Genomic DNA, 25,207 nt, shown 5'->3' with positions numbered 1-25,207 from the left:
GAAGAGGAAAAAGGGGTCTGGGGCTTGACCAGACTTGTGTGTCCCAGGACATCTGCAGCAACTGCCTTCAGAAAACCTTCCAGAAAGAATGTCAATCATGCCTTCCGGGAGCTCAGGTCTGAAGCATCTGGTTGTACCACAGCCCTGATGGCAGGGGACTTCAGACAGCTCATGCCGGCCTGGCACTTCCTGATTCGACTTTAGCAAGGCATGCAATGTTCTAGAACCTGACCTCCGATTTAAACTGAGTTTCTCCTTCCCTTGAGCAAGGAGGACAGTGAATCAGAAGGGCTGTAGATCCACTCACTGTATCACTGTGTCTATCTACTCACTGTGCGTGCCTGTTCTCACACCTCCGTTGCATTATTTAAAGGGACACTAGTTTATTTGGATGGAGAACTCAGTCCACCCCGTGTCAAGCTTATGAAGCCCATCTCCTGGTCCCCTTCTAGGACTGTCGGGAGGAGGGTGTCGCGTGGGCTCTGAAGTAGAACAGACCTGGGTTTGGGTTTCTGTTCGGCCACTTGTCCTTGGTGACTGAGCCTCAGTCTACTTGGTTGGGAAATGGGACAGTCAGGAGTGAACCTGCCCAGGGTGGGCTTCCAGTCACCCGCACATGTGCGGGGCACGGGCCGCCCATCCCTGCCAGGCCCTGAGGATGCCCGCGCTCGTCCTCGGCGTCGCGCCCGGCCTCCTCGGGGAGCCGCGCGGGTTGGGCGCGCTCCCAGGCGCATTCCTGGCCGGGCAGCCCCTCCTCCCTCGGCCTTAGCCAAGGGGCTGGCGCCTCCCCGCCTCGCCCGGACTGTCTCGTGCGGGCAGCTGCGGACGCTCGTGGCGCGCTGCTCCAGGGTCCGGTGCACGTCGCACCTGGACCTGAGCAAAGGCCGGGCGGCGCCGATCCCCGCGGGACGCATTGCGCTCGGGGGCCTCCTGCCTCCTTCCCTGCCCCAGCCGCCCCGGGACCGCGCGGCGCCCCGCACCCTGCAGGGGCGGCTGCCGCATCGCTGGGACGAACTCGGCAGGGGAGGCAGACAAAGTTATTTCCCCCTCCCAAGCAGCAAGATTCCGATTGGCAAGATGGTGCCCAGCTCTCCGCGCGCGCTCTTCCTTCTGCTCCTGATCCTCGCCTGCCCCGAGCCGCGGGCTTCCCAGGTCAGTGTCCCTCCCGCCTCCCTCCCCTGTCCCGCGCGCAGGGGAGGCAGCACTAAGGCTGGGGGACCTGGGCTTGCCACTTTCCACTCGGATGCCTGAGTTGAAAGCTTGGAGCGATGCCTGGGCTGGGGTTCAGTTTCCAGAGAGAGGTGCAGGGTCCCCCATCTGTCATCTCAGATGCATCGTGGGCAGGGCGCCTGGGAGGACGCGGCTAGGGTGCGAAAGCGTCGGTCCATTGGGTGAGAGGGCTCCGCGTGAGAACCGCCGGGAGGAGGAAGATTTCTCAGGGATTTGTGAGACATTGGTCTTTCCTGGGTTTCCATGAGAGCTCTGGATCACCCAATTAGCTTAGAAAATGTCCCCACCCTCCAAACTCCGACATTTAAATTTCCAACCGAAATATTAGAACACTCACAGGACCTTCTTAGCAGTTTGTGGCATTTCCGAGGCAGAGGTGGCCCGGGAGGTTTCTGAAGCAGTCCCTTCCTGAGCCGGCGAGGCCTTGGATGTGGGACTACATCTTCTTAAACACATATACAGGCGGCTTGCTGTTTAATTTTTCTCTTCTTGCCATTGGCATTTGTTCGAATCCCACCGGATTTATTTATTTAATACTTGACCAGATTCGCTTTTATATTAACCATTAGCAACTGATTTTTAAAATTAAGGCGAGAACTTGAATTGCCGAGTCCAGAACCCTCATCCAGCAGAGTAGCCCTGGCAAGCCAGGGTGAGGGGCCTGGCATGGACTGCCAATCCCCTACCCGCACAATGCCAACAGCAGTGGGTAGTGGAGAGCCTGCGCACACTTCCCGAGTGCCTGGTGCGTCTCAGGCCCCCTGCGCGGTATCTTCCAGGCACTTCATTCCCGGAGCAACCCTGTGAGGTGGGGACTGTTACCCCCATTTTGCAGATAAATGAAACTGAGGCCCAGGGAGGATGGGATGTATTCAAGGTCACACAACCAGAAATGAGCGGAATAAACCCAGTCTCTCTTGTGGGACTCCAAGATTTCTTCCTTGCCTGCAGACACGTGTCCATACTCCCTGGCCGGAGACTGACTTCCCGGGCCAGGCGGGCATGCCTGTGGCCACCTAGAAGCCCCTGGGGTGCAGGAAGGGATTCCAGGCAGCAGAATTTGGCTCAGAGGAGATGTGGTGATGTTAGTGCAGAAGGTGGTGAGGCGGCATCACAGGGAGATACTCAGTGACCGGGCAGCAGAGACCCGGTTTGGGGCCACGCTAGACCCACCCAACAGAGCAATGGGATCTCCTACCAAGTTTACAGGTTACAGAACAAAATAAAATCCCACCTCAGACCTTGAGCCCAATGCCGGAAGCACAGGTGGTTACATCCCTAAGCCAGCTCCCCAGCCTAGGCTCCAAGGAGGCAGCGTGGACAGGATGTGTGATGAGATGCTTGAGAACCAGACCCTGCCATTGTGTGACCTTTCCTGCTTAGGGAATGAGGCAAACACCTGTCTCCCGAGGTTACCCAGAAACCAGGTGAGACCGAAGCACTTGTCACATGTTTGCAGCTGCTGCAGAGGCAAAGTGAGCTCACTCGGACTCTGTACCTGGAGTTTCTGGGTCCAGTCCCTGTCCCGCTACATCCAGGCTTTCTCAGGTTTCTTATCCTCTAAACCTTACTGTCTTTAGCTGCAAAACACCTGTCTTAGGTGCTTTGTGAGGGGAAAGGGAACAAAACAGATTGCCCACAGATGTTCATTTAAAAATTCTAGTGAGACTCTCTTTCACCCACAGTCCTATGTGGCCAGGGGTCTCCCCTTCTCCACCCTCACCCCTGTCCAGGCAAGCTTAAAGGATGAATTACAAAGGAGGCCCCAGGGCCTGGTGCATGCTGGAACAAGCATTACCTGAGTCCTTCCATTATTTGGTCTCTGCTCAAATAAGCAATCCTCTGCAGAGACCTTCCAGACTTCTCTCTACTCTAAACAAGTCCTCTCTCTGCCCCTGGATTTTCTGTCTGGGCTCCCTGAAGGGCTCTGGCATAGTGCCCATCATCATTTGTAATGCTATCTTTTGGTAGGTTTCAAGTTTATTGTCTGTATTCCCACTATAGGGCTCCAGGGGTGGGGAAACACCTGGCCTAAAAGTAGCGTGAGCCCTGAGACTCCTGAACCCACCAGTAAGAGCCATTGGCTGGTGGAGACTCTGCAAGTTTGGAGAATGAACTGTGCCCACAGGATCATATCTTGCCATGGAGGAGATGGGAGGGGTCAGGTGGGAGGCACTGAGGACAGGCTTCCTCGACCGAGGCCCATTGACACAGCAACTCCAAGGAGCTCTAGAAGGAGGCTGCGGTGCTCCTCATGGGGGCAGGCCACAACCCTGTTTGGGGTTCCTGTTTGCTGGCATATGTGCTTGCTTTGTGTATTAGGAGACAGCTCAAGGGTAATATGAGCGTGTGTGTGTGTGTGTGTCAGTGGATGGGTGTGCCTCTGTGTAGTTGTGTGTACACACCTTTTTGCATTGGTACCTGTGTTTGTGTGTGCATGTGTCTGTGTGAGTGACTGTATGTGTGATGGTAAGTGTATGTGTGTGTGCCTATCTGTACAGTGTGTGTGGTTGGGTATGCACATGTCTTTGTGTATTGGTGCCCGTGATTATGTCTGTGTGACTGTGTGTGTGTTACAGGGGAGGGGAGGCCATGTGCTGCAGGGTCCAGAGCAGCGCTCCTGTGGGGATGGAGTCTCATCTCTCTCCTGCTCTCCTCTGTGGCTATCCACTGTGTCCCTCTTGTCAGCACATCTGTCCCAAGTCACTTTGCAGGGTTTTGTCACTGGCTGATGAAGAGCAGGTGGTCATGGGGAAGGACAGGAGGTGGAGAAGTATGGGGTGTGCAGAGAATGGGAGCCCTTTTCTGGACACTGTGCCCACCCTGTGGCCTTCCCACTGGAAGAGAAACACCTTGTTGGGGAGACCAGAACAAATATCTAACCATCATCTCACCTCACCCTCAGCCCACAGTAGCTCTGGGCGGGCAATGGGTGCAGGCTGCCAGCCACCTCCTCATCTGTTTGGGGAGCTGCTATGGTGTTTCCGCAGGCTTCCCTCCCCGATCCTCTCCCTGTGATCAGATGTCACAGGTCTCCAAATTCCACCATGAGAGGTTCATTCTTTTAGTTGCCTCCTCCCATTTGATACATTGCTTTTTATAATTAAGTAAAAATAAATGTTGTTCATGTGTAATTTCATGATTTTAACCATGGAACTATATTCTATGTATGGCAGCCACCACCACAATCATGATACAGAACAGTTCTACTGCCCCCAAAACTACATCATGCTGCTCTTTGAAGTCGCACCCTCTACCCACCCCAGCCCTGGCAGCCCTTATCTATTATTTACCATTACAAGTTTGTCTTCTCCATCATGTCATACAACTTTTTATTTTATTTTGTTTTAGAGACAGGGTTTTGCCATCTTGCCTAGGCTGGTCTCGAACTCCTGGGCTCAAGCAATCCTCCCATCTCAGCCTTGTAAAATGCTGGGATTACAGGTGTGAGTCACCGCACCCGGCCTCCACAATGTCATATAAATGGAAAAGAGTACATGGCCTTTTGAGTTTAGTTTCTTTAATCTCATTTGCCCTGAGGATATGCGTTGGGCAGTGCTTGTGGCTGCAGCATTTACCCCGAAATAACTTTGTCACAAAATATCTCGCTTTTCTTATTTTCACATTGCTCTGGTATATCAACTTTGGAAAAAACAGACATCATTCTATTTATAGAATTCTGTTCTCAGTAGTGGTATTTCCATTTACAAAATGTAGTAATTCTTGATCACTGAAAATGTCAAATCCTAGAAAACATAGCACTCCTACGCGTGATATTAACATTGCTTTGGAACAGTTGTTGGCCAAAGATTCAATTGATGCATCTGATTTTTCCAAAATAGATGATTCTGATGATTCAGACAATGCTGATGTTAGTCCTACTTAGAAATAACTACAAGAACAGTTTTTGTATTTAATTTTCACATTGAAAACCATTCAGATTTGCTTCAGCCTCAAAGAGCATGTTTCTGTAAAACTAAATGAGCACTGGCAGTCAGGGGCACTTTTTTTTTCCTAAATGAGAAAAGGGTTAACTTCGTATAATGCATCTAAGAATCACCCAAGCCATAGGCTCCTTTTAGTTTTAGTTTTTCTTTTTGTTTTCGTTTTTCATTTTTTTGTTTTTTGTTTTAGTTTTGTTTTTCTGAGACGGAGTCTTGTTCTGTCACCCAGGCTGGAGGGCAGTGGCGTGATCTCGGCTCACTACCACCTCCGCCTACTGGGTTCAATGATTCCCCTGCCTTAGCCTCCCAAGTAGCTGAGATTACAGGCGCTCACCACTACGCCCGGCTAATTTTTGTATTTTTTACTAGAGACAGGGTTTCACTGTGTTGGTCAGGCTGGTCTCAAACTCCTGACCTCAGGTGATCCACCTGCCTTGGCCTCCCCAAGTGCTGGGATTACAGGCATGAGCCACTGCGCCTGGCCAGGCTCCTTTTTATTGCTGAGTGGGGCTCCATGGTGTGGGTGTACTCTTGTTTGTTTATCAGTTCACCCACTGAACAACAGCCACCCGTGCTGTCATTCCAGGTTTGGGCAATTGTGAATACAGCTGGTATAAGCATTCACATATGCTTTTCATGTGAATGTATTTTCATTTCTTATGGGTAAATACCTGGGAGGGGGATTGCTGGGTCATATGGTAAATATGTGTTTAACTTTGTAAGAAACTGCCCAACTACATTCCGTATTAGTTTTACTACTTTACATTTATGAAAGACCTCACTACACTGCATCCTTGCCAGCACTTAGAGTTCTCAGATTGATTTGTTTTTCTCCAAGTCATTCTAGTAACTATGTAACAGTATCTCATTGTGGTTTTAATTTCCATTGCCCTAATGACTAATGATGTTGAACATCTCTTCATGTGCTTATTTGCCAAATAGTCTATTGGGCAAAACATCTGTTCAAGCCTTCTGCCCATTTAAAAAATGGATTGTTTGTTTCTTTTTCTTTCTTTTTATTTTTTGAGACGAGGTCTTGCTATGTTGCCCAGGCCAGCAACATAGCTCAAGTGACCCTCCTGCCTCAGCCTCTGGAGTATTTGGGATTACAGGCGAACCTTGATGGTTTTAAATAAATTTTGAGCACTCTTTATGTATTCTAAATACAAGGCTTTTTTGGATATGTGAGTTATAAATATTTTCTCTCAGTTTGTAGCTTGTCTTAACAGTGCCTTTTGCAGAGCAAAATTTTAAATTTTAATGAAGTTTAGTTTATCAATTTTTTATTTTAATGGATTGTGTTTTGGGTGTCAAGTCTAAGCACTCTTGGCCTAACCTCAGGTCATGAAAATTTGCTTCTAAAATTTTTACAGTTTTGCATTTTTATTATAATCCATGTTGAGTTACTTTTTAAAAATAAGGCGCGAGATTCATGTTGAAGGCCACTTTTTTGTGTGGATATCCAATTGTTCCAACACCATTTGTTGTTGAAAGACTCCTGATTCGCAAACTTGCCTTAGCAACTTTGTCAAAAATCAGTTCATCATACATGTATGGGGCAATTTCTGCCAATAACACACTTATCTTGATTACTGTAGCTTTACAGTAAGTCTTAAAATTGAGTAAAGTGAGTCCTCCAACTTTATTATCCCTTTTCAAAATTCCTTTGGCTATTCTAGTTTCTTTGCCTTTTCATTAAAATTTCAGAGTCAGTTGTCTATATCTATAAGAAATTCTACTGGGTCGGCCACAGTGGCTCATGCCTGTAATCCCAGTGCTTTGGGAGGGGAAGGTGGCAGACCACCTGAGGTCAGGAGTCCAAGACCAGTCTGGCAAACATGGTAAAACCCCATCTATACTAAAAATACATAATTAACAAGGCGTGCTGGCACATGCCCGTAGTCCCAGCTACTTGGGGGGCTGAGGCAGGAGAATTGCTTGAACCTTGGAGGCAGAGGTTGCAGTGAGCCATGAGCTGAGATTGTGCCATTGCACTCCAGCCTGGGCAACAAGAGCAAAACTGTCTCAAAAACAACAACAACAACAACTACCACTGGAATTTTTATTGGAATTGCATTAAATCTATAGATCATTTAGAGGAGAAATGGCATCTTAAATGTATTGAGTCTTCCAATCTGTGAACACAATATATCTTTCTACTTATTTAGATATTCTTTGATTTCTTTCATCAGTACATATTTTTTTAGTTTTCAACACAAACATGCTGTGTTAGACTTATACCTAATTATTTCATTTTTGAAGCTATTTTAAATAGTTTTTTAAAAAATTCATTTCCAAGTGGATATCCCCAGTATGGAGAAATCCAATGGGGTTTTCTGCGTTGACCTTGTATCTTGTGACCTTGTGGAACTCAATCATTATTTATAGGAAATTTAAAAAAAATACATTTCCTGGGGTTTTTTACATGGACAATCACGTCATCTATGTTATTGGAGCAGTTTTATTTCTTCCTTTTTAATGTATGTGTCATTTATTTATGTATTTAGCCTTTTTACATGGACTAGAATTTCAAGTACAATTTTTAACAGGAGAGCGAACATTCTTGCCTTGTTCTAGAACTTAGGAAGAAAGGATTCGTTTTTTCAACATTAAGTATGGTTCTGGCTGTAGGTTTTTTGTACGTATCGCTTGTCTGGCTAAGGTTTCCTTCTTGTCCTAGTTTGATATAATACTTATTATGAATGGACATTGAATTTTTTCACGTGCTTTTTTTTCTACTTCACTTGATATGGTCCTGTGGTTTTTCTTTAGTCTGTTAATAAGGCAGATTTTCTGTCTTCTGGAAGACATGGTGTAGAATTGGTGCCAGTTCTTCTGGCACCAATGTCTGGTAGAATTTACCAATGAAACCATGTGGGCCTGGAGACTTCTGGAAAGTTTTAACTATGAATTCAATTTCTTAGATACAGAGCTATTTAGGTTAGCAATTTTTCTTCCCTGGGGTGAGTTTTGGTAGTTTGTATCTTTCAAGAAATTGGTCCACAGCACCTCTCTCTCTAGGCACCTACTTCTAAATACCCTAGGGACCACTCCGCATTTCTACACAATTGATTTCCTATAATGACAGATGAGTGCTTTGTTCCATAATCCACTACAGAGCCAAATAGTTCCCTATGATTAATTTCCTTTCTTGTGTAACTTTTTAATTTTCCTAGAGTTTATTCCCTTTTGCCTCAGTCTGCCGTCTACACAAGCACAATTGTTTCCAGGATCTCTTTCCCAGTCAATGTTCTGCCAGGGCTTCTTGTCCCTGGAGCCCGGACTCCCCAGGCCTCTCTGCATTCGGCTGCCGCCTTGCTGCTGCCCTCCCTGGGCTCGTGGCCCTGCGGCTACACAGGGGCTTTGGGAGAGAGTCTCTCTGCTATCCTTAGCTGGAGTCTACATTTTTGAGATCACATGTCTTCCTCTTTCTTTGGCTTACTCCCTTATTTTTTTGAACACATCCTTAGGAAAATGATTTTTAACTCATTATTGCTGGGCTTGTCAAATCACTTGCCTACAGTAGATATCACAGTTTTTCTACATGGAAACTTTGAAGCGGCCAACAGTAGCATCATGATCCCAGGTTGTAGGTGGGGGGTCCTCTGTGGCCAAGAAAGTAGTGGCTGAATCCTACAGTTGGGAGCAAGGCCAGAGGAGGAAGTGAGAGGAGGAAAGCTGACCCGCGCTCTCTCCGACTCACTGCCCGCCAGCTCTCCTCCCCGCTGACTTCCCAGAGAAAACCAAGACCTCGCACTGGAACAGGACTTAAGACTTAGTTCTCGGTCTGAGAAAAAAAAATGAACTGAAGGGTGGAAAAATGAAAATAAAAGCTTGCTCTTTCCCAGCCTAGGGTGGCTTGGGAAGTCACCCCATCAGTGTCAATTTAGCTGCCGATTCGGATCAATTGCCTGGGACTGCCTAGAGTCCAGGCTGAGATGGCTCATCGGTCACTCTAGAGCTTGGCATGAAAGGACACCATGATTGACAGGAGTATCTGCCCTCGTCCTAGCACGAGGAGTGTTCACTAACCCTGAAACAGAGAATTTAATACTAATACATGAAGATGAGCTGTAACAGCAGGGACTTGTGAATCATTCAGATCTATTGATCTGAAATAAATACCTCTGTCTAAAATGAGGTATTTCATAAAACAGATATTTGGTGCCTACAATGGCCCAGGCACTGGGAACAAAACAGACAGTGATCCTGCTTTGATTTTAAGAGCGCACTCTGGATCTGAAGTTAGCAGGCCAGGGTAGCAATTTGAGTTGAGCTCAGCTGGTCTGCTGTGCTAGTCAGGGCCAGACTCAGCTCATCTGGACTGGCCTTGCTCGTTTGTCTGTGGTCAGCTGCCAAGCTAGCTGGGGCTGATTGGTCTAGGGCAGCTCATCTGGTGCATGCAGGCTCTGCTCCATGAGGCCTCTCATCCTCCAGGAGGCTAGCTGGGGCTTTTCTCACGGTGGTTGTGGTGGTAGTGATGGTGGTCGTAGAGCACCAAGACTGAGCAGAAGCTCACAGACTTCTTGAGATCCAGCCTTGGAACTGGAGCATGACTTCCACTGCATCCTGTTGGCCAAAGCAAGCGACAAGTCCAGCCCAGATATGAAAGGTGGGAAAACAGACTTCCTTTTCGATTTCAAGTACAATTTTTGAAATCGAGAGAAGAGAGCAGAGTCTTCTTGCATATGGTGTTGGCACAGGCAGGAAGATCTGGGGTGATTTTTGCAAATCCTCCATCATAGTGACCCAGAGACTTACTCCCACAGGCACCTGTGTTTAGACAAATGGGTGGAATCAGGGCATGGTGGTGATGGGGAGGTTCCCCTGGCATCTTCTGCTTTCTCTAGCAGCCTCCACTTCTCCCTGGCACATTCAAGAATGTGATCTATGTCCTGTCAAGGGCAGCCCTGACTGCAGAGGAGAATGGAAGCCCCCTTGCTCCCTTGGGGTCATTTCTGCCCCTGGGGGCATTGGGCAGTGAGTGTAAAGGGCCCGGTCCACACCATGTCCCACTGGGAAAGCAAACATGGCCAGCCAGTTCAGTGGTTTCTTGGGCTAGCCTGGAGTCTTTCAATCAGGAACGGATGTCCTCCCAGGTCTGCTCACCCTGGGGAATCCTATTTAGCACTAGACTTGATTCCGGGTAGGTCAAGCCAGATGCCTTTGAAGCTGCTTGCCTTCCTTTTGGGTACCAGCCCTCCCTCCATATGCTGGCTCAGACCTGCCTGCCTCTCAGCCAGCTATGCCAGGAGTAGTGTCCGTTGTTTGGGCACAGCTATTGACAAAGGCCTAACTGCGCTGGCCACTCTCCCCTGATCCATAGGGCAAAAGGTTTGTGCAGCCCTGGGGCTCCAGGGAAGACTCCCGGGGTGGGTTGAACTTTATCCTTTCAAACTCCCTGCCAGGACTTCCCATGCTCTTCAGTAACTGCCTGAAACCTAAAATAAGGACATGACACACATTTTCGTTAAAGAAAAAATAAGCACCCATAATTTGACTGGACCCAAACCCATCCATTTATACAAGTCTCAAATACAATTTGTAACTCAAGTAAGTAAAATGTGTATCTCAAGGAAGTAACCATCTCCCCTCCTGTACGTAGGAAAACGTGTTCCTCTCTGGGCACCAGAATCTCTCAAAGGAGGCAGCCTTGATGGGAAGTGAGACCCAAGGAACTCAGCATGGGGCTGGGTTCCTACGTACTAAGATTGAGACATGACAGTTTTTCGCATCAAAGACCAGAGGCATGGGGGATGTTGGTGGTGACTGGGAGGGAACTGGAAAGTCCCCAGCCACCCTTGGCCCTGCTTTTGCCATCTGGTTGGCCACTATCTGAGACATTTCCCCCTCTGCTGGAGATCAGCTGCCTCTGGACCTTAGATGGAAGGGGAGGGTGCTGTGAGCCCTGCAGCATCCCTTCCCCATGCTTATCCCGTCTCTGAAGGAGGGGCTGGGGTCAGAGAGCAAGACCAGCAACTGGTTGCATTGCCCAGAAAACCTTACCTGCCCTCGGGGAGCTGAGAACAGATGAATCCTGGGCTGATTTGAACACAGAGAGAGGACCACTGAGCTCCAAGAGAGGGGTCTCTGCAGTACTAGAAGAAGAAAAAATGCGTCCAGAGAAGAATCAGACTGCAGTGTAAAAACATACAAACATGTTAGTATCACCTGAATGGGTCAGTATCACTTCAGTGCTCCTGCAATTTAGGCCTTTTCTCTGATTGCATGACCAAAAGAATCTAACTAGTAAGATAATGTGCTCATCCCACAACTACGTCCTGAGAGGCTAGCACAGGAAAGATGCTGTTCTGGGAGACAGCAGGGCCTGAGGCAGCATAGCAGGTGGTGAAGATTCCCAGGCCTGGCTCGGTCTTGGCTCAGATCCTTCCTGGTTGACTGATGTGGGGCAAGTTCCTGCCCCTTGTGAATCAGTTTCTTCCTCTGAACAGTGGAGATAATAGACATTCCCATCTCATGGGGTCATAGTTGAAGAAAATGAATCATATTCAAAGACCAGGTCCATAACAAATGCTCAATACGTGACAGGAGAGAGGAAGATGCAGCTGGCACAGTCCCCACTGCCACTTAGCTCACCAAGCAGGAAGAGAAAAACCAGACAAATTAGAAAAGTATCAGAGGGCCAACGATTGCCTAAGCAGGGTGCTGCATTGGAGGGTGGCCACGAGGCTCCTCCAGGTTAAGCAAGCAGGCAGGGGCTCTCTAAGGAGAGGACTTCTAAGTTGAAATGGAAAGACAACTCTGGAGGATTCACCTCTAGGGGACTCAACTCTAGAGGACCTGGGGGCAGATTCCCTGGGCAGAGGACCCAGCCAGTGCTAAGGCCCCGAGGTGGATATAGCTTGGGGAGGTTCGCAGTGAGAGGGCCTGGATCCCGCTGGCAGCGTGGGCAAACGGGAAGGGAAGGATCAAATGACGGTGGTGTGCCTGGGCACGTTGTCAGGGTCCTGGGCCTTGGAGTCTTTATTCTTGAAGTAACTAACCTGGATGGTGGTGAAGGCTAAATAAAAAGTAGGGTGTGTTTTCCGATTTTCCTCCTCTCTCTAGGGGAAAATCCCAAGGGTTTCTGAGTGGGCTGGCAATGGTGCAACGGTAATTATCCTCTCCTGTACCACGGCAGTCCTGTCCCACCTCCCCTCCCTGCATCCTCACTTGCTTTTGTAAAATCTGTATTTCCCAAAGACAGAGGTCAGAGGCCGGACTGCATCACGCCCCTGCCTACACCCCACAACTAGTCTCCTCGCCCCTGAGAATAAAGGGAAACTCCTCACCACGCAGCTGACAGAATGTATTAGTTTTTCATTGCTGCCTTCTTTGATTGCTTTTTATCTACTAAACTTTAGCTCCCTTCTACATTCATATTGTGTTAAATCCCAAAAGGAAATAGACAAAATGTGCTGCCATTTTTGCTGGTAGGAGGCTCTCAAGTTGTGAGATGTGAGGAGAAGGCTCATGTACCAGGCTTGCGTACTTAGGAGGGGATTGCAGCTTCTGGACGCCATGTGTGTGGACCCCAAGCTCCTTGCTTGGCTTGGGCACTGGGGGCCTCAGAGACTTGCTGAAGATAATACCGAGGCTGTGAAAGGCACAACCCAGTCCACAGGTGCAGGCGGCATCTGGACAAAGGTTAGCTGGGTAGCAAGCAGGTGAAATGGGGAAAGTGGGTTTGGGTGGTGAGATGAGCAAGAGATTGTCTTTGGCTCATACTTATGCCATTCCTTCACTCCTCATTCACTCACTCACTCGTTTCTTCATTCAAATGAGCATCTAGTGTACACTCAGATCCTATTCTCAGTGTCAAGGATTCCAAGTTGTCTACAATTTATTTTCTGTCCTCAGCAATCCCAAGGTACCAGGGGAGCGGTGACTGGGAGGGTGACCAAAGGTGGGCACCAAGGCTTTCGAGGGGGTGCTGTGAAGTGAGAGGATGAGCGAGGCAGGACTCACGAAGGTTCTCTGTGCACCCCTCTCTAAGGTGAGTCCAGCCATCTTGTCACAACAGAGGCTGGAGAAGGCACGCTGGGTTTTAAATCCTGGATAGGCCACCGTGGCTCAGAGACTTACGCGGCTTCCGCCCCTGTCAAGTGGGTGTTGTAATGGTGCCACGTCCTGGGCTGTCACGGGTTCCTGTGTGAAGTGTGGTCACAGTGCCGGCTCTTGGCACCTGCTGTTGTTGTCATCGCTCCCGTGGCTGTTTTAAAAACCAGACTGGAATGGGGCATGGAGTGTAAATGTAGAATTACAGGCAGCCAGCAGGGTTCAAACTCAAAGTACCCTGAGCAACCTGGGGTACAGAGCCCCAAAGGGAGACTCCAGCTGGAGGGCTGGGGTGGTTAATTTTATGTGTCAATTTAGTTAAGACATGGTTTTCAGATATTTGCTCAAACACCAGTCCAGATGTTGCTGGGAAGCGATTGTTTAGATACGACTAGCATTTAAATCAGCAGCCTTTGAGAAAAGCAGATTCGCCTCCTAATGTGGGTGGCCCTCATGCAAAAGACTGAGGTCCCCCCAGAAGGGAGTTCTGCCTCCACACTGCCTTCTGCCTTTGACCTTGAGCTGTAGTGTCACCTGCAACTGGCCCTGGGTCTCCAGCCTGCTCCTGCCCTGCGGAGGTTGGACTTGCCAGCCCCTACAACTCTGTGACAGTTCCTTAAAATTCCTTAAAATTGGACTTGCCAGCCCCCACAACTGCGTGACAATCCCTTAAAATCTCTCTTTCTCTCTCCATATATTAATAAGTGTGTTATATATTACAATATTACATATGTATACGTATGTGTGTATGTGTATATATAATGTATATCTCTTTCTTATTGCTTCTGTTTCTGTAAAGAGTTCTGACTAATCCAAAGGCCTCGGGCAACTCCCCAAGTGAAATTCTCTCACTTCCCCCAGAAGCACCCACTTTCTTTCCTCGTATATGTAGGTGCTGAGCAGAGGTCTCTGGCATTAAGAGTAGTCGAGGATTTATAACCCACCTCTGGCTCAGTTGAAAAATAAAAATAAGTTCTGGAGAAAGCACATTCACGAATTCGACATGACTCAGACGCGGAAGGCTCCGAGCCTTGGCCAGCAGGCACACATTTGGCAAGTTGCTCGGTCCTTTCAGAGACCTAAGGCATCAAAACATCTGTGTTCCCATTAGCAAAATGCTGACATGACGCATAGCTGTGGCTTGGGAGAAACCAGCATGGGAGACGGTCCCTCCAAGTCTAGGGGTCATCTGTGGCCATTGGAGGTCTCGGAGCTCTATTGTCACCAAAGAGGCTCTCAAAAGGTGTCACAGTACCAAGACTGCCACTGTGAGGAAGACCATAGAGCCAGGTTACAGGAGAACAGAAGCCCCAAGGACCAGTCCCCATGTTCCCATACACACCCCTGAAGCTTCTCCGTGCCCTCTGGTGCCTTCAGAGCAGGTTCCAGGTGAACCCAAACAGCGTGGGGGTCTGGGTGGGATGGGAGGGGTCAGGCCTGCCGGCAGGGGACTGGGTAAGCCGGGGGACACACACTCATTTTTGGCTGTGTCCACCCCTGGACCTAGGAGGTGGGGTCTGGGGGTATGAAATGTCTCTGGAGGCCCAGCAGTCCTGGAAGTGCTGGTTGGTTGTCAGAGGAAGGAAGTCTCGGGATCTCAGGAATCTTCCATGGACCTGCCGGAGTAAACGTTGTGAGAGAAGGGGCTGGAAGGGAGATGGACAAGAATTCCCACAGAAGGGCAGGGGTGGATGGAGCGTTCCATGGGCCTTCTTGCTCCCAAGAGCCTTAAAACCAGCTCCTCCCCTCGCCCAGCTCTCCGCACTGGCCTGCGTCTTCCAGACCCATCCATGCCACCTCTACTCCAGCTTGGAAAAACCTGGATGGGGTGACATCTGTTGTTCCTTCTCTAACTGGTTCTCTGCAAACATTGCCATTGGTCTCAAGTTAGATGAAGTACTCACCCCTTTAAAGAGTTTCGGCCGGGCGCGGTGGCTCACGCCTGTAATCCCAGCACTTTGGGAGGCCGAGGCGGGCGGATCACGAGGTCAGGAGATCAAGACCATCCTGGCGAACATGGTGAAACCCCGTCTCTACTAAAAATACAAAAAAATTAGCTGGGCGTGGTGGCGGGCACCTGTAGTCCCAGCTTCTAGGGAGGCTGAGGCAGGAGAATGGCGTGAACCTGGGAGGCGGCAGAGCTTGCAGTGAGCCGAGATTGCGCCACTGCACTCCAGCCTGGGTGACAGAGTGAGACTCCGTCTCAAAAAAAAAAAAAAAAAAAAAAAAAAGAGTTTCATAACAGAAACGGTAAACCTTGATATTTTTCTCCTTTTCAAAGATGGAAGAGTTTCACTGAATGTCTCCTCTTGGTTCCATTTCAAAGAAGTTATTAATTCAAAGAAATGGAAACTATTTCTCATTATTTATTGTCGGTGGCATAAGCTGGGCCATGACCGGTTTTGAAGGGATGAAAATTTACACCATTTGAGGGGACTGCTCTAAGAAAAAGATTTAAAACGGGGGCCCCTCAAGAGCCCTGGAAGAGGCCTGGGAAAGTGAGGGCCCAGACATGGCAGCTTCCTCAGCTTCAAGGGGACGGCCTCTGGAACATGCTCTGTCCTTCCTGGGGTGCGGGGACCTCCCCTTGCCAGCCTGTCTGGATCTGACCTTCACCCAATCCCGTCTTGGTGAGCGGGAGGTCAGTTCTGGAGGGCTGTGCAGAGCCTGGGGCTGCTTTTCACAGTTGGGACCTGGAATCCTGAGTTGGGAAAGCCCCGCCCCAAATCCAGGCCTTCACTGAACAGCAGGTGGACAGCCCCTGAGCGTCCGGCCGGCTTCCTGTCTGTCCCACAGCCCCTCACAGCACCCTTGGCCTGTCCTTGGCAAAGGTCACATGTGCATGGAAGGAAATGGCCTGCTTCCATGCATGGCTCAGAGCAGGGGAGGGTGGTGGGTTTGGGAGGGGAATGGCAGACAACTGTGGCTGTGGACAAGGAGGCCTCTGCCCAGACTGAAAAGAGCGCATTGAGGAACAGAAGTAGAATTGAGACGCAGAGACAGACGGGTTGCTCTGCTCGTCAACGTGAAAATGATGCCACAGCCAGTGCTGAGGGGAAAGAGCTGACAGAACCTGCATCCTGTGGGGCTGCGTGATGACGCCTGTGCAAGGGAGCACTTGTGTCTAACTCGAGACTTGAAACCTAACGAAAAGTTAACAGCGGTTGTCTCTGGTTGTGGGACTTGTTCTTTGTTTGAATGCATTTTTCTGCATTTTGAATTGTTTTGCAGATATTATGCTTTCTTTTTATGATCAAGCAAAATGATAAAGCTTTCTCAGCTTGGAAAAATGAGGCACTGGGGTCTCAGGCCCCTCACGTGACCTCATTTGTCCCCACATGCGGGTCTCATGGATGCTTGTCTTGGTATGTAAGGATTCCAGCTTCATCATCTGGCTTTGCAAAGGAGCTCGGTGATGCCTGCGCCTGTGCCAAATCAGGTGACAGATGAGCATGGCATCCAGGACCTTTCCTGTTAGGAGCAGCTGCAGCTCAGACCCTCAAACCTCATGTCAAAGGCACGGATACTCTCTGCTTCTCGGGCTCCCTGGCCCCAACCCCGGCATGCTGGCTTGCTGAGAGCAGCAAGGAGCTTCCTTGTACCACACTCTGTTTCATTAGCCTCACTCCAGGGAGGTTGGAGGCTGGGATGGGCCAGAACCTCCTGACCTTCCCTCGGCAAGTCAGCCTGCAGCCTTTCAGTCTCCCTCCCCGCCTGGGATGGAGATGCAGCCTTGGTTTGCTTGGTCTTGAAGATGTTTAAGGTTTTTCAGTGGCAGCTGGAAAGCTGGGCACATCTCACCTCCAGTGAGCACCGGGGAGAAAGCAGCTGGCGCCTGTTGCCCACGGAGCAGGAAGTGTCACTGGAAGCAGAGGGCAGTTGTGCCTGGAGCCAGCAGCACTGGGGTTAGAAATACTTGGCTGCCCAGCGGCCCAGTAGAAAACAAGCCCCTGTCCCTCCACACACACTCCCCTGCTTCCTTTACTTCCTGGAGCCCCAGGCCATCACCCCAGGTTCCTGGCAGTATGCTTGCCTTTCCCAGCACAGCCTTTGGCACAGATTTCTCCCGGCTTCAAAACTGAGCCCTCCATGTACTCCGGGGCAGCTGCGGCTCCGAGAGCCCTCTTTCAGCTGTCAGGGCCTGGTCAGCTCATCCCGGCTGGATGTGGGCAAGGGTATCTCCTCCACCTTCCCTTCACGCTTCCTGCCCCCAGTGCCCAGGCGCCCAACCCGAACTTTGCCCAGGAGTTAGAAATCTACTGTAGGGCATTTGGGCTCAGTCCTATCCATCCCTAGTGCAAATTCGTCAATAAGATCATTCACCACACAGGAGCTTGTGAGAACAAAGGAGGCAGTCCACTGGGGTGGCTGGCGGGGCTAGGTGGGAGTCAGAGTTCCCGGCCTGGTTCTACTGCTACTAAGCCCCATGATTTGGGGCAAGGTGTTTGCCTTTCAGCCTCCATATCTTTCTCTATGAAATGGAGACAGGCCCCATTTCTCCGCAGGGTTTCTGCCAGCCAGTAGCTGAACTATTCTTTGCTACAGTGAAGAAGCTCTTTGTAGACTGTACACAAATGTAATTGATGTGTAAGCCATGAAGTCATCTATAAAAGCAGAGCCCAAGGGGGGCTTTTTTTTTTTTAAGGAAGGGGACGTGGGTGTGAGAAATCAGGTTTGGGTGGGAGGGCTGCACGGTGCTGGGCAGGTACGGGATTGCAGGAGGTCGCTCCTGAGTGCCCCAGGACCTCCGTGGGAGGGACCACAATGGGGGAGAGGAAGGAAAATAAACCAAACTTCTCTTCTGAGCAATTGCGTTTGGGGCTGTGCCTCCTCAGGCCCTGGGTATGGTGGAAGCCCAGGAGCCCCCGGGATTAACGAGTTCCAGGGGCAACTGGGGATTCAACTTTGTGAAAAGCATCCATTCAGTCTGGCCAGTGAGTCATCTGTTTGGTGAAATCTCCACGGTGCAGAGGCCTGGCAGTCTCCCTGGGAGAGCGGCAGTGGCTCCGTTCCCATCGAGATGGTGGTGGTGGTTGTGGTTATGGTGCTTCCCTGGTGAGGCTGGAAGCCACCTCGGCTGTGGGGGCCACATGCCTCCCTGCCACTTTACTGCCCCACTGTCTTTTAGACAGTTTTTCTTTTTTTTTTTTTTAATTATAAAACCGATACTCAGTAGAAAAAAAATTAAGTATAAAAAATAAAATTAAGGCTGGGCGTGGTGGCTCACGCCTGTAATCCCAGCACTTTGGGAAGCTGAGGTAGGCAGATCACCTGAGGTCAGGAGTTTGAGACCAGCCTGGACAACATGGCGAAACCCCATCTCCACTAAAAATACAAAAATTAGCGGGGCTTGGTGGCAGCCACCTGTAATCTCAGCTACTAGGGAAGCTGAGGCATGAGAATCGCTTGAACCCCAGAGGTGGAGGTTGCAGTGAGTTGAGATTGTGCCACTGCACTCCAGCCTGGTGACAGAGCGAGACTCCATCTCAAAAACAAACAAACAAACAAAACAAATTAAATTAAAACATAATCCATAAGCCTATCCCTAAAGATAACCATCATCATTGTCTTGATGTGTCTCCTGTCTCCTGTGTAGGCAGCAGAGTGCAGGCAGCAGAGTCCAGGCTGTGCTGTTGTAACACACAGCCCCCAGTGAATGTGAATGGCCTTAGTAGAGACCTCCTTGCTCCACAAGGCCGAGGTCCCATCTCTCCCCACTTGATTCACCCCTGCTTTACTACTTTTCATGTCCTGGCTCTTTTTCTTAATTAGGCAATTAATTTTTTTTTTTTGAGGCAGGGTCTCACTCTGTCACCAAAGCTGAGTGCAGTGGTGCAATCATGATTCACTGCAGCCTCAACCTCCCAGGCTCAAGTGATCTTCCCGCCTACAGGCATGCACCACTATGCCCAATTAATTGTTTATTTTTTGTAGAAACAGGCTCTCAGTCTGTTGCCCAGGGTGGTCTTGAACTCCTGGATATAAGTGATCCCAAAGTGCCAGGATTACAGGTGTGAGCCACTGCACCCAGCCTGTCCTGGTTCTTAAAGGCAATTGAGATTGGAAATATTTAGTTTGGTTTTGTTGTTGTTGTTATTTTCGAGATAGGGTCTCACTGTTATCCAGGCTGGAGTGCAGTGATGTGATTACAGCTCACTGCAACCTCCCTCCCAGGCTCAGGCAATCCTCCTACCTCAGCCTTCCAAGTAGCTGGCACTGCAGGCCTATACCATCGGGCTTGGCTAGTTTTTTTTTGTTTTTAATTATTTTATTTTATTTTATTTTATGTATTATTTTGAGACAGAGTCTTGCTCTGTTGCCCAGGCTGGAGTGTAATGGTGCGATCTCGGCTCACTGCAACCTCTGCCTCCCAGGTTCAAGCGATTCTCCTGCCTCAGCCTCCCAAGTACCTGGGATTACAGACACCTGCCACCATGCCCGGCTAATTTTTAAAATATTTTTACTTGAGTCTGGGTTTCACCATGTTGGCCAGGCTGGTTTCGAACTTCTGACCTCATATGATCCGCTCGGCTCAGCCTCCCAAAGTGCTAGGATTACAGGCGTGAACCACCGCACGTGGCTGAATTTTTAAATTTTTTGTAAAGATGAGGTCTCACTATATTGCACAGGCAGGTCTTGAACTTCTGGCCTCAAGCAATCCACCCACCTTGACCACCAAAGTGCTGGGATTACAGGCATGAGCCACTGCACCCAGCCAGGAAACCTTGAGAATTTTAGCATTAAGTAGAATGCTGGCACCTCGGGAGAGTGGCCATCTGCCATCCAGAAGAAGACCTCACTAGAAACTAATACTGCCGATGCATTGATCTTGGACTTTTAGCCTCCAGAACTAAACAAGCAAACAAAACGTATGATACTGGGTGCTGCTCTAAGTTAGGTAGCCTTTATCATGGTAAGCATGATCCTCCATTTTCTGCCTTTCTATGACTTAAAAAAATCATCAGAACTCAACATTGACTTTTATTGAACGCCTCTTTAACTTTAGCCAGTTGTTTTTCTTATTTTCCCTGTTATATGTCTTGAAAGAATAGGAACCCCTGGGCATTCCTGTTTTGCCTGTTTTACACGTATTATTGGCCCTTTGCTTTTAGAAATGTCTAAGAGTGACAGAAAGAAAATGTTTGCCAAGGCCCAGGGGTTTCAGAGCATTGACTTAGAGTGAAGAATTAGAGAGAGTCTCTCAGAGCGGCAGCGTAGTGATTATAAGGCTCTTTGGGTTCAAATAACTGTTCATCCACCCGGTCATTTAGAGTCATCTGTCCTGCCTGCATTTTGTTTTTGTCAAGGGGTGAACTGGGGCTACCATACATGTGCTTGGGGCCGTCCAGCGGCAGGTCACTTTCACGTTGCGTTTAGTGAGCCTCAAACGCGGTTTGGACCCTGTGGCTTTGGTGATTTCGGAAGCTCAGACGAGCATGTGAGACTGAGTCAGTCTCAAGGGGTGGTGGTGGCGATGTCTTCTCTCCGCAGAACTGTCTCAGCAAACAGCAGCTCCTCTCGGCCATCCGTCAGCTGCAGCAGCTGCTGAAAGGACAGGAGACACGCTTCGCCGAGGGCATCCGCCACATGAAGAGCCGGCTGGCCGCGCTGCAGAACTCTGTGAGCAGGGTGGCCCCAGATGCCCCTCCAGGTGGGTGTCCACGTCAGCACTGCTGGGATGGCAGGACAGCACTCAAGCACTCGGCCGGTGATGCTCCCAGCCGGAGGCCCCTGAGCCACGCCTCACCCTTCCCACCTCACTTTCTATCTTCCATCTTCCATCTGTGCCGCCCCCCCCCCGCCTTTGTTTTTATCTGAGAGGGAGTCTTGCTCTGTCGCCCAGGCTGGAGTGCAGCGGCGTGATCTCCGCTCACTGCAAGCTCCGCCTCCCGGGTTCACGCCATTCTCCTGCCTCAGCCTCCCGAGTAGCTGGGACTACAGGCGTCTGCCACCACGCCCGGCTAGTTTTTTGTATTTTTAGTAGAGATGAGGTTTCACCGTGTTAGCCAGGATGGTCTTAATCTCCTGACCTCGTGATCCGCCTGCCACAGCCTCCCAAAGTGCTGGGATTACAGGCGTGAGCCACCGGGCCCGGCCAATCTGTGGCCCATTTTTAACCCTGGTTGGTGGCAGTGGGGGTGGGGTGAATACATTGGAAAGGCAGCTGCCCTCTTTCTTCTCCCTCAGCCTTCGTGTCACCCCTTTTCCTCTTAAGCCTTTTCATTCTGGCCTTAACAACTAGCATGTCGTCATACTGACCAAACTGTTGCGAGGCGCCACTTTTAGATCAACGCACTGCTTTTCCCTTCCCCATCCACAAGTTGGATCCAGTTTTGGTTTTGTTTTCATTTTTGATTTTACTTTAATATACTTTTATAGAGCAGTTTTTAAGTTCATAGCAGAGTTGAGTGGAAAGCACCGAGTTTCTCCACACCCTCTGTGCGTGCACACACACACGTATCCCCGGCCCGCACCAGTGCGATACACTGGTTCCAGTCCATGAACAAGGTTGGCTCCAGTGCTTCAGGCGTGAAAGTGCACCCTCCAGGGAGTCCCCGTTAGTACCAGGGCGGTTGGGAGGGAAGGGCCGCTGAGGACAAGCTCCACTTGTCTGGTGAGGCTACAGCGGGCACCCCAGATTCCCTCCCATGAGGGCAGAACTCTGACAGACACAGGGGCACTTTTTCCTGCTTGTACCTTAACAGCTTTCACACCGCCAAGGCCCAGAGATGGGCGGCTGGTTTTCTTCTGGTCTCTTAGGGTGCTGGGGGGCAGGGGGCAGTCATCATGTTCATTTGAAGTTAGGAGCTTGTGGAATATCTGACATCATTTACTCACTGCAGACACATTTATCAAGGGCTGTCTTTGTTGAGTGAGTTGAAGTTTCTTGGGGAAGGCGTTGGATTTCCTACCTTCTCGGAGATGATGGTGGCAAATCCAGCTCTCAACAGTACAGAGTCCGTTCCTGTTTTCCTTGGCGCCACAGCTGCAGAAATAACCACCAGCCAAGCCTCACACTTTCCAAGGCACTGTGAGGCCCAAGCCCTCACTGGGGCTCCACACACCCCAACTCCATGGGGCAGGCAGGGTGTCTTTCCTTCCTGCTCCAGATGGGGAAACTGAGGCCAAGCAAGACAAGTAAGCTAGTGGTCAGAGGTCCCTGATTTAGTGATTTTTTTTTTTCTTGCTCAAGGCTTGACTCCACAAAGCCTTCCTTGTTTTCATGGGGTCAGAGCTGCCTGTGGTCCCTGGGAGTTTCAGTGGAGCCCACAGGGAATGTCATACAATTCCCCTGCCCATGTGAGAGGCCCCTGCCCACTAGACAAATGGAAAGGCAGCTATTATTATATTATTCATCCTCCTTCCCAAGATTCAGGGTCTTTCATCTCTGAAATGTATAACATTTTTTAAAGTGGCAAATTCTCTTTAAAAAGTTGTCATCATGTATTGTATCTCTAAGTGTGTGGGGGACACCGTGATGGGTACTTTATGCATGCAGAGGCTGATCCTGCAGAGCACAGGCAGCTGTCAGGATCCCTTTTCAGGGTGGGGTGGGGGTTGGGCCTGCACCTGGAGGAAAGCCAGACAGCTGCCCAGATCAAATGGCACATAGTGGGAAAATTACTTTATTGCTTTTTAAAAGAGAGACAAGGTCTCACTCCATCACCCAGGCTGGAGAGCAGTGGAGTGATCCTAGTTCACTGCAGCCTCCCAGGCTCAAGTGATCCTCTCACCTCAGCCTCCTAAGTAGCTAGGACTACAGGTGCACACCACTGCACCTGATTTTAAAAATTTTTGTAAAGATGGGGTCTCATTATGTTGCTCAAGCTGGTCTTGAACTCCCAGGCTCAAGTGATCCTCCAGCCTCAGCTTCCCAAAGTGCTGGGATAACAGGCAGGTGCTCTGTGCCAGGCCTCTTTTGCCTTTTTTTTTTTCTCTCTTTGTAAGGGAATTTGCTGCGAGTCAGGAAGAATAATTTCTAGTTCTGGAGAATTCTTGTTCTTCTGTTCTGGCTTCCATATGAAGTATCTCCCTCCTATTTTCCTAGTTTTTCTTTCCTGGGTGCATCGTCACAACCCATCAGCTTCAGGGCTCTTCCAGAGCAGCCTCAGCGGATTCATGTTCCCACATTGCTGAGACTGCTTACCTGTGGATCTCACTCCTTACATGCTAACTTAACCTCGGAAGGCGCAGGGAGCTTCACTATGGCTCTGCACACTCAGTAGGATGTGCTTCTCATGAACAGAATAAACCAAAGGACACGTTCTCCTCCTGTCACGGGAGAAGGGCCTTCGGCTCCTGTTTGGGATGTGACTACAAATTGATTTTTAATTAATTTGTATCCATTCATCCACTCCATTCACGTTTATTGAGCATCTACTAAGTGCCAGATACTGTTCAATCTATTCAGGTATGATGTATGTGTGAGTTGTAGGTAGTTTTCCTTTGTTGAGGTTTTTAAAGATTTTTCATCCCCAAAGAGACCCTACTATTTTCCCCCAATGTATTTTAAAATCCTTTAACACAATGAAGTACTAGCTTTAAAAAAAAAAAAAAAAAACAAACTATAAAGTAATTTATTTCAGAGGCTGAGGCAGCACCCTGGGAGCAGCTGAGTCCTGAGACATGAGCTCTCACTCTCTTCCTTCTCACAAGGTTATTACCACTGGGGACCAACTTGGAGCTTTACTCAAGGAAAGCAATGCAGCAATGGGCAGATATTCCCCAATCACCAAAGGCCACCGAGCACCCTCGGAGGGTCCGGCACCTCCCTCCTCCCCAGCTCAGGCTGCCATGGCTGCTCCTTGAAGGATCCCAGGTTGTGTCCGGCGCAGGTGGGATTTCAGGCAGAGCTACAGCATCCTGCCAGCTGCCCTCCCAGACAGGGAGGCCCATCATGCTCCTTAGTGGCCTCAGGTCCAGGACACCCCTGATCAGTGCATCCTCATGGGGGATGCTCAGTGACTCTCTCACTTGCTTTGACCTGCACAGCTGAAGCAACAGTTCTGTTTTTGTCTGTTTAAAATACGAACATGGCAAATGACACTTGGAATTTACCTTAAATGCATTTTAGAAGTGGCTCTGAATTTCCATCTGAACTGAATCCAAATCCAAGCCATCCTAACATTGGGCATTCGCTCTTCACCCATGCATGATGCTCTGTTGCAAAAAGAAGAGGAACAGGCTAGCTTCACTCCATCTCTCTCCAACCACGTCAGTCCTTTGGGAAATCTTCACAGAGCAGCCAGGATTCAAACCATGTCCTTCATGCCCAGCTGCTACCCTGGCCTTAGCTTCCCTCCCCTTCCTCTTGTTTGGGCACTTCATGGTCAAACTGCAGCAGGAGTGCTGCTGGGAGTCAGGCTGCTTCCTGCCTGGGCTCAAACCTCCAGTGACCCGATCTCACACAGAGAACAAGTTGCATGGCCTTTTTGTTTTCTTTCCAATGCCCCGTGTAACTCTGAGCTGTCTTGTTCCTGTTGCCTGACTCATGTCTACTTTCCACCTCATCCACTCTACTCCAGCCCTGTTGGCTCCTTGACATTCCTCAGACCTGCCAGGCACACCCCCACCTCAGGATGTTTGACCAGCTGTCGTCCCTCCACCCTCCCCAGACATCTGCCTGGCTATGCCTTCACCTTCAACTCGTTCTGGTGAGGCCTGCCCTGACCACTGTATTCAAAATGATGCCCTCTCTCTGGCATCTCCAACACCATTCCCTGCTTTCATTTTCTACATGGCCCCACACTCTGCCATTGCTTATTATCTCCCCTGCTAGAAGGTGGGCTTCCTGAAGGTTGGGTTTTATCTATTTTGTTCATGGATATAGCCCAAGTGCCTAATATAGTGCCTGGCATATAGTAAAGATGCAATAAATAAGGCTCCATTCATTCATTTGTTCAAGAATGACTTATCGAGCATTCACTATGTGCCAGGCAGTGGGCTGGTGCTGGGGATACACAGGAACATAGGCC

General features: G+C 49.5%; 1 protein-coding gene across 1 annotated transcript in view; it reads left to right on the top strand.

Moving 5' to 3' along the window:
• The first annotated feature begins 868 nt into the window (after positions 1–868).
• FBLN7 (fibulin 7) overlaps positions 869–25,207 on the top strand; it is a 48,076-nt gene continuing 23,737 nt past the window's right edge. Inside the window, exons 1-2 of the mRNA XM_030921406.1 lie at positions 869–1,152; positions 20,724–20,883. Of these exons, the coding sequence (XP_030777266.1) occupies positions 1,078–1,152; positions 20,724–20,883 (235 nt within the window). The 5' untranslated portion in view covers positions 869–1,077. The remainder of the gene's footprint in view (positions 1,153–20,723; positions 20,884–25,207) is intronic.

Source organism: Rhinopithecus roxellana, chromosome 17 (assembly GCF_007565055.1).
Source record: "Rhinopithecus roxellana isolate Shanxi Qingling chromosome 17, ASM756505v1, whole genome shotgun sequence".
NCBI lineage: Eukaryota > Metazoa > Chordata > Mammalia > Primates > Cercopithecidae > Rhinopithecus > Rhinopithecus roxellana.
Note: the sequence above shows the minus strand (reverse complement) of the source record. Positions and strands in the feature narration are given on the sequence as shown.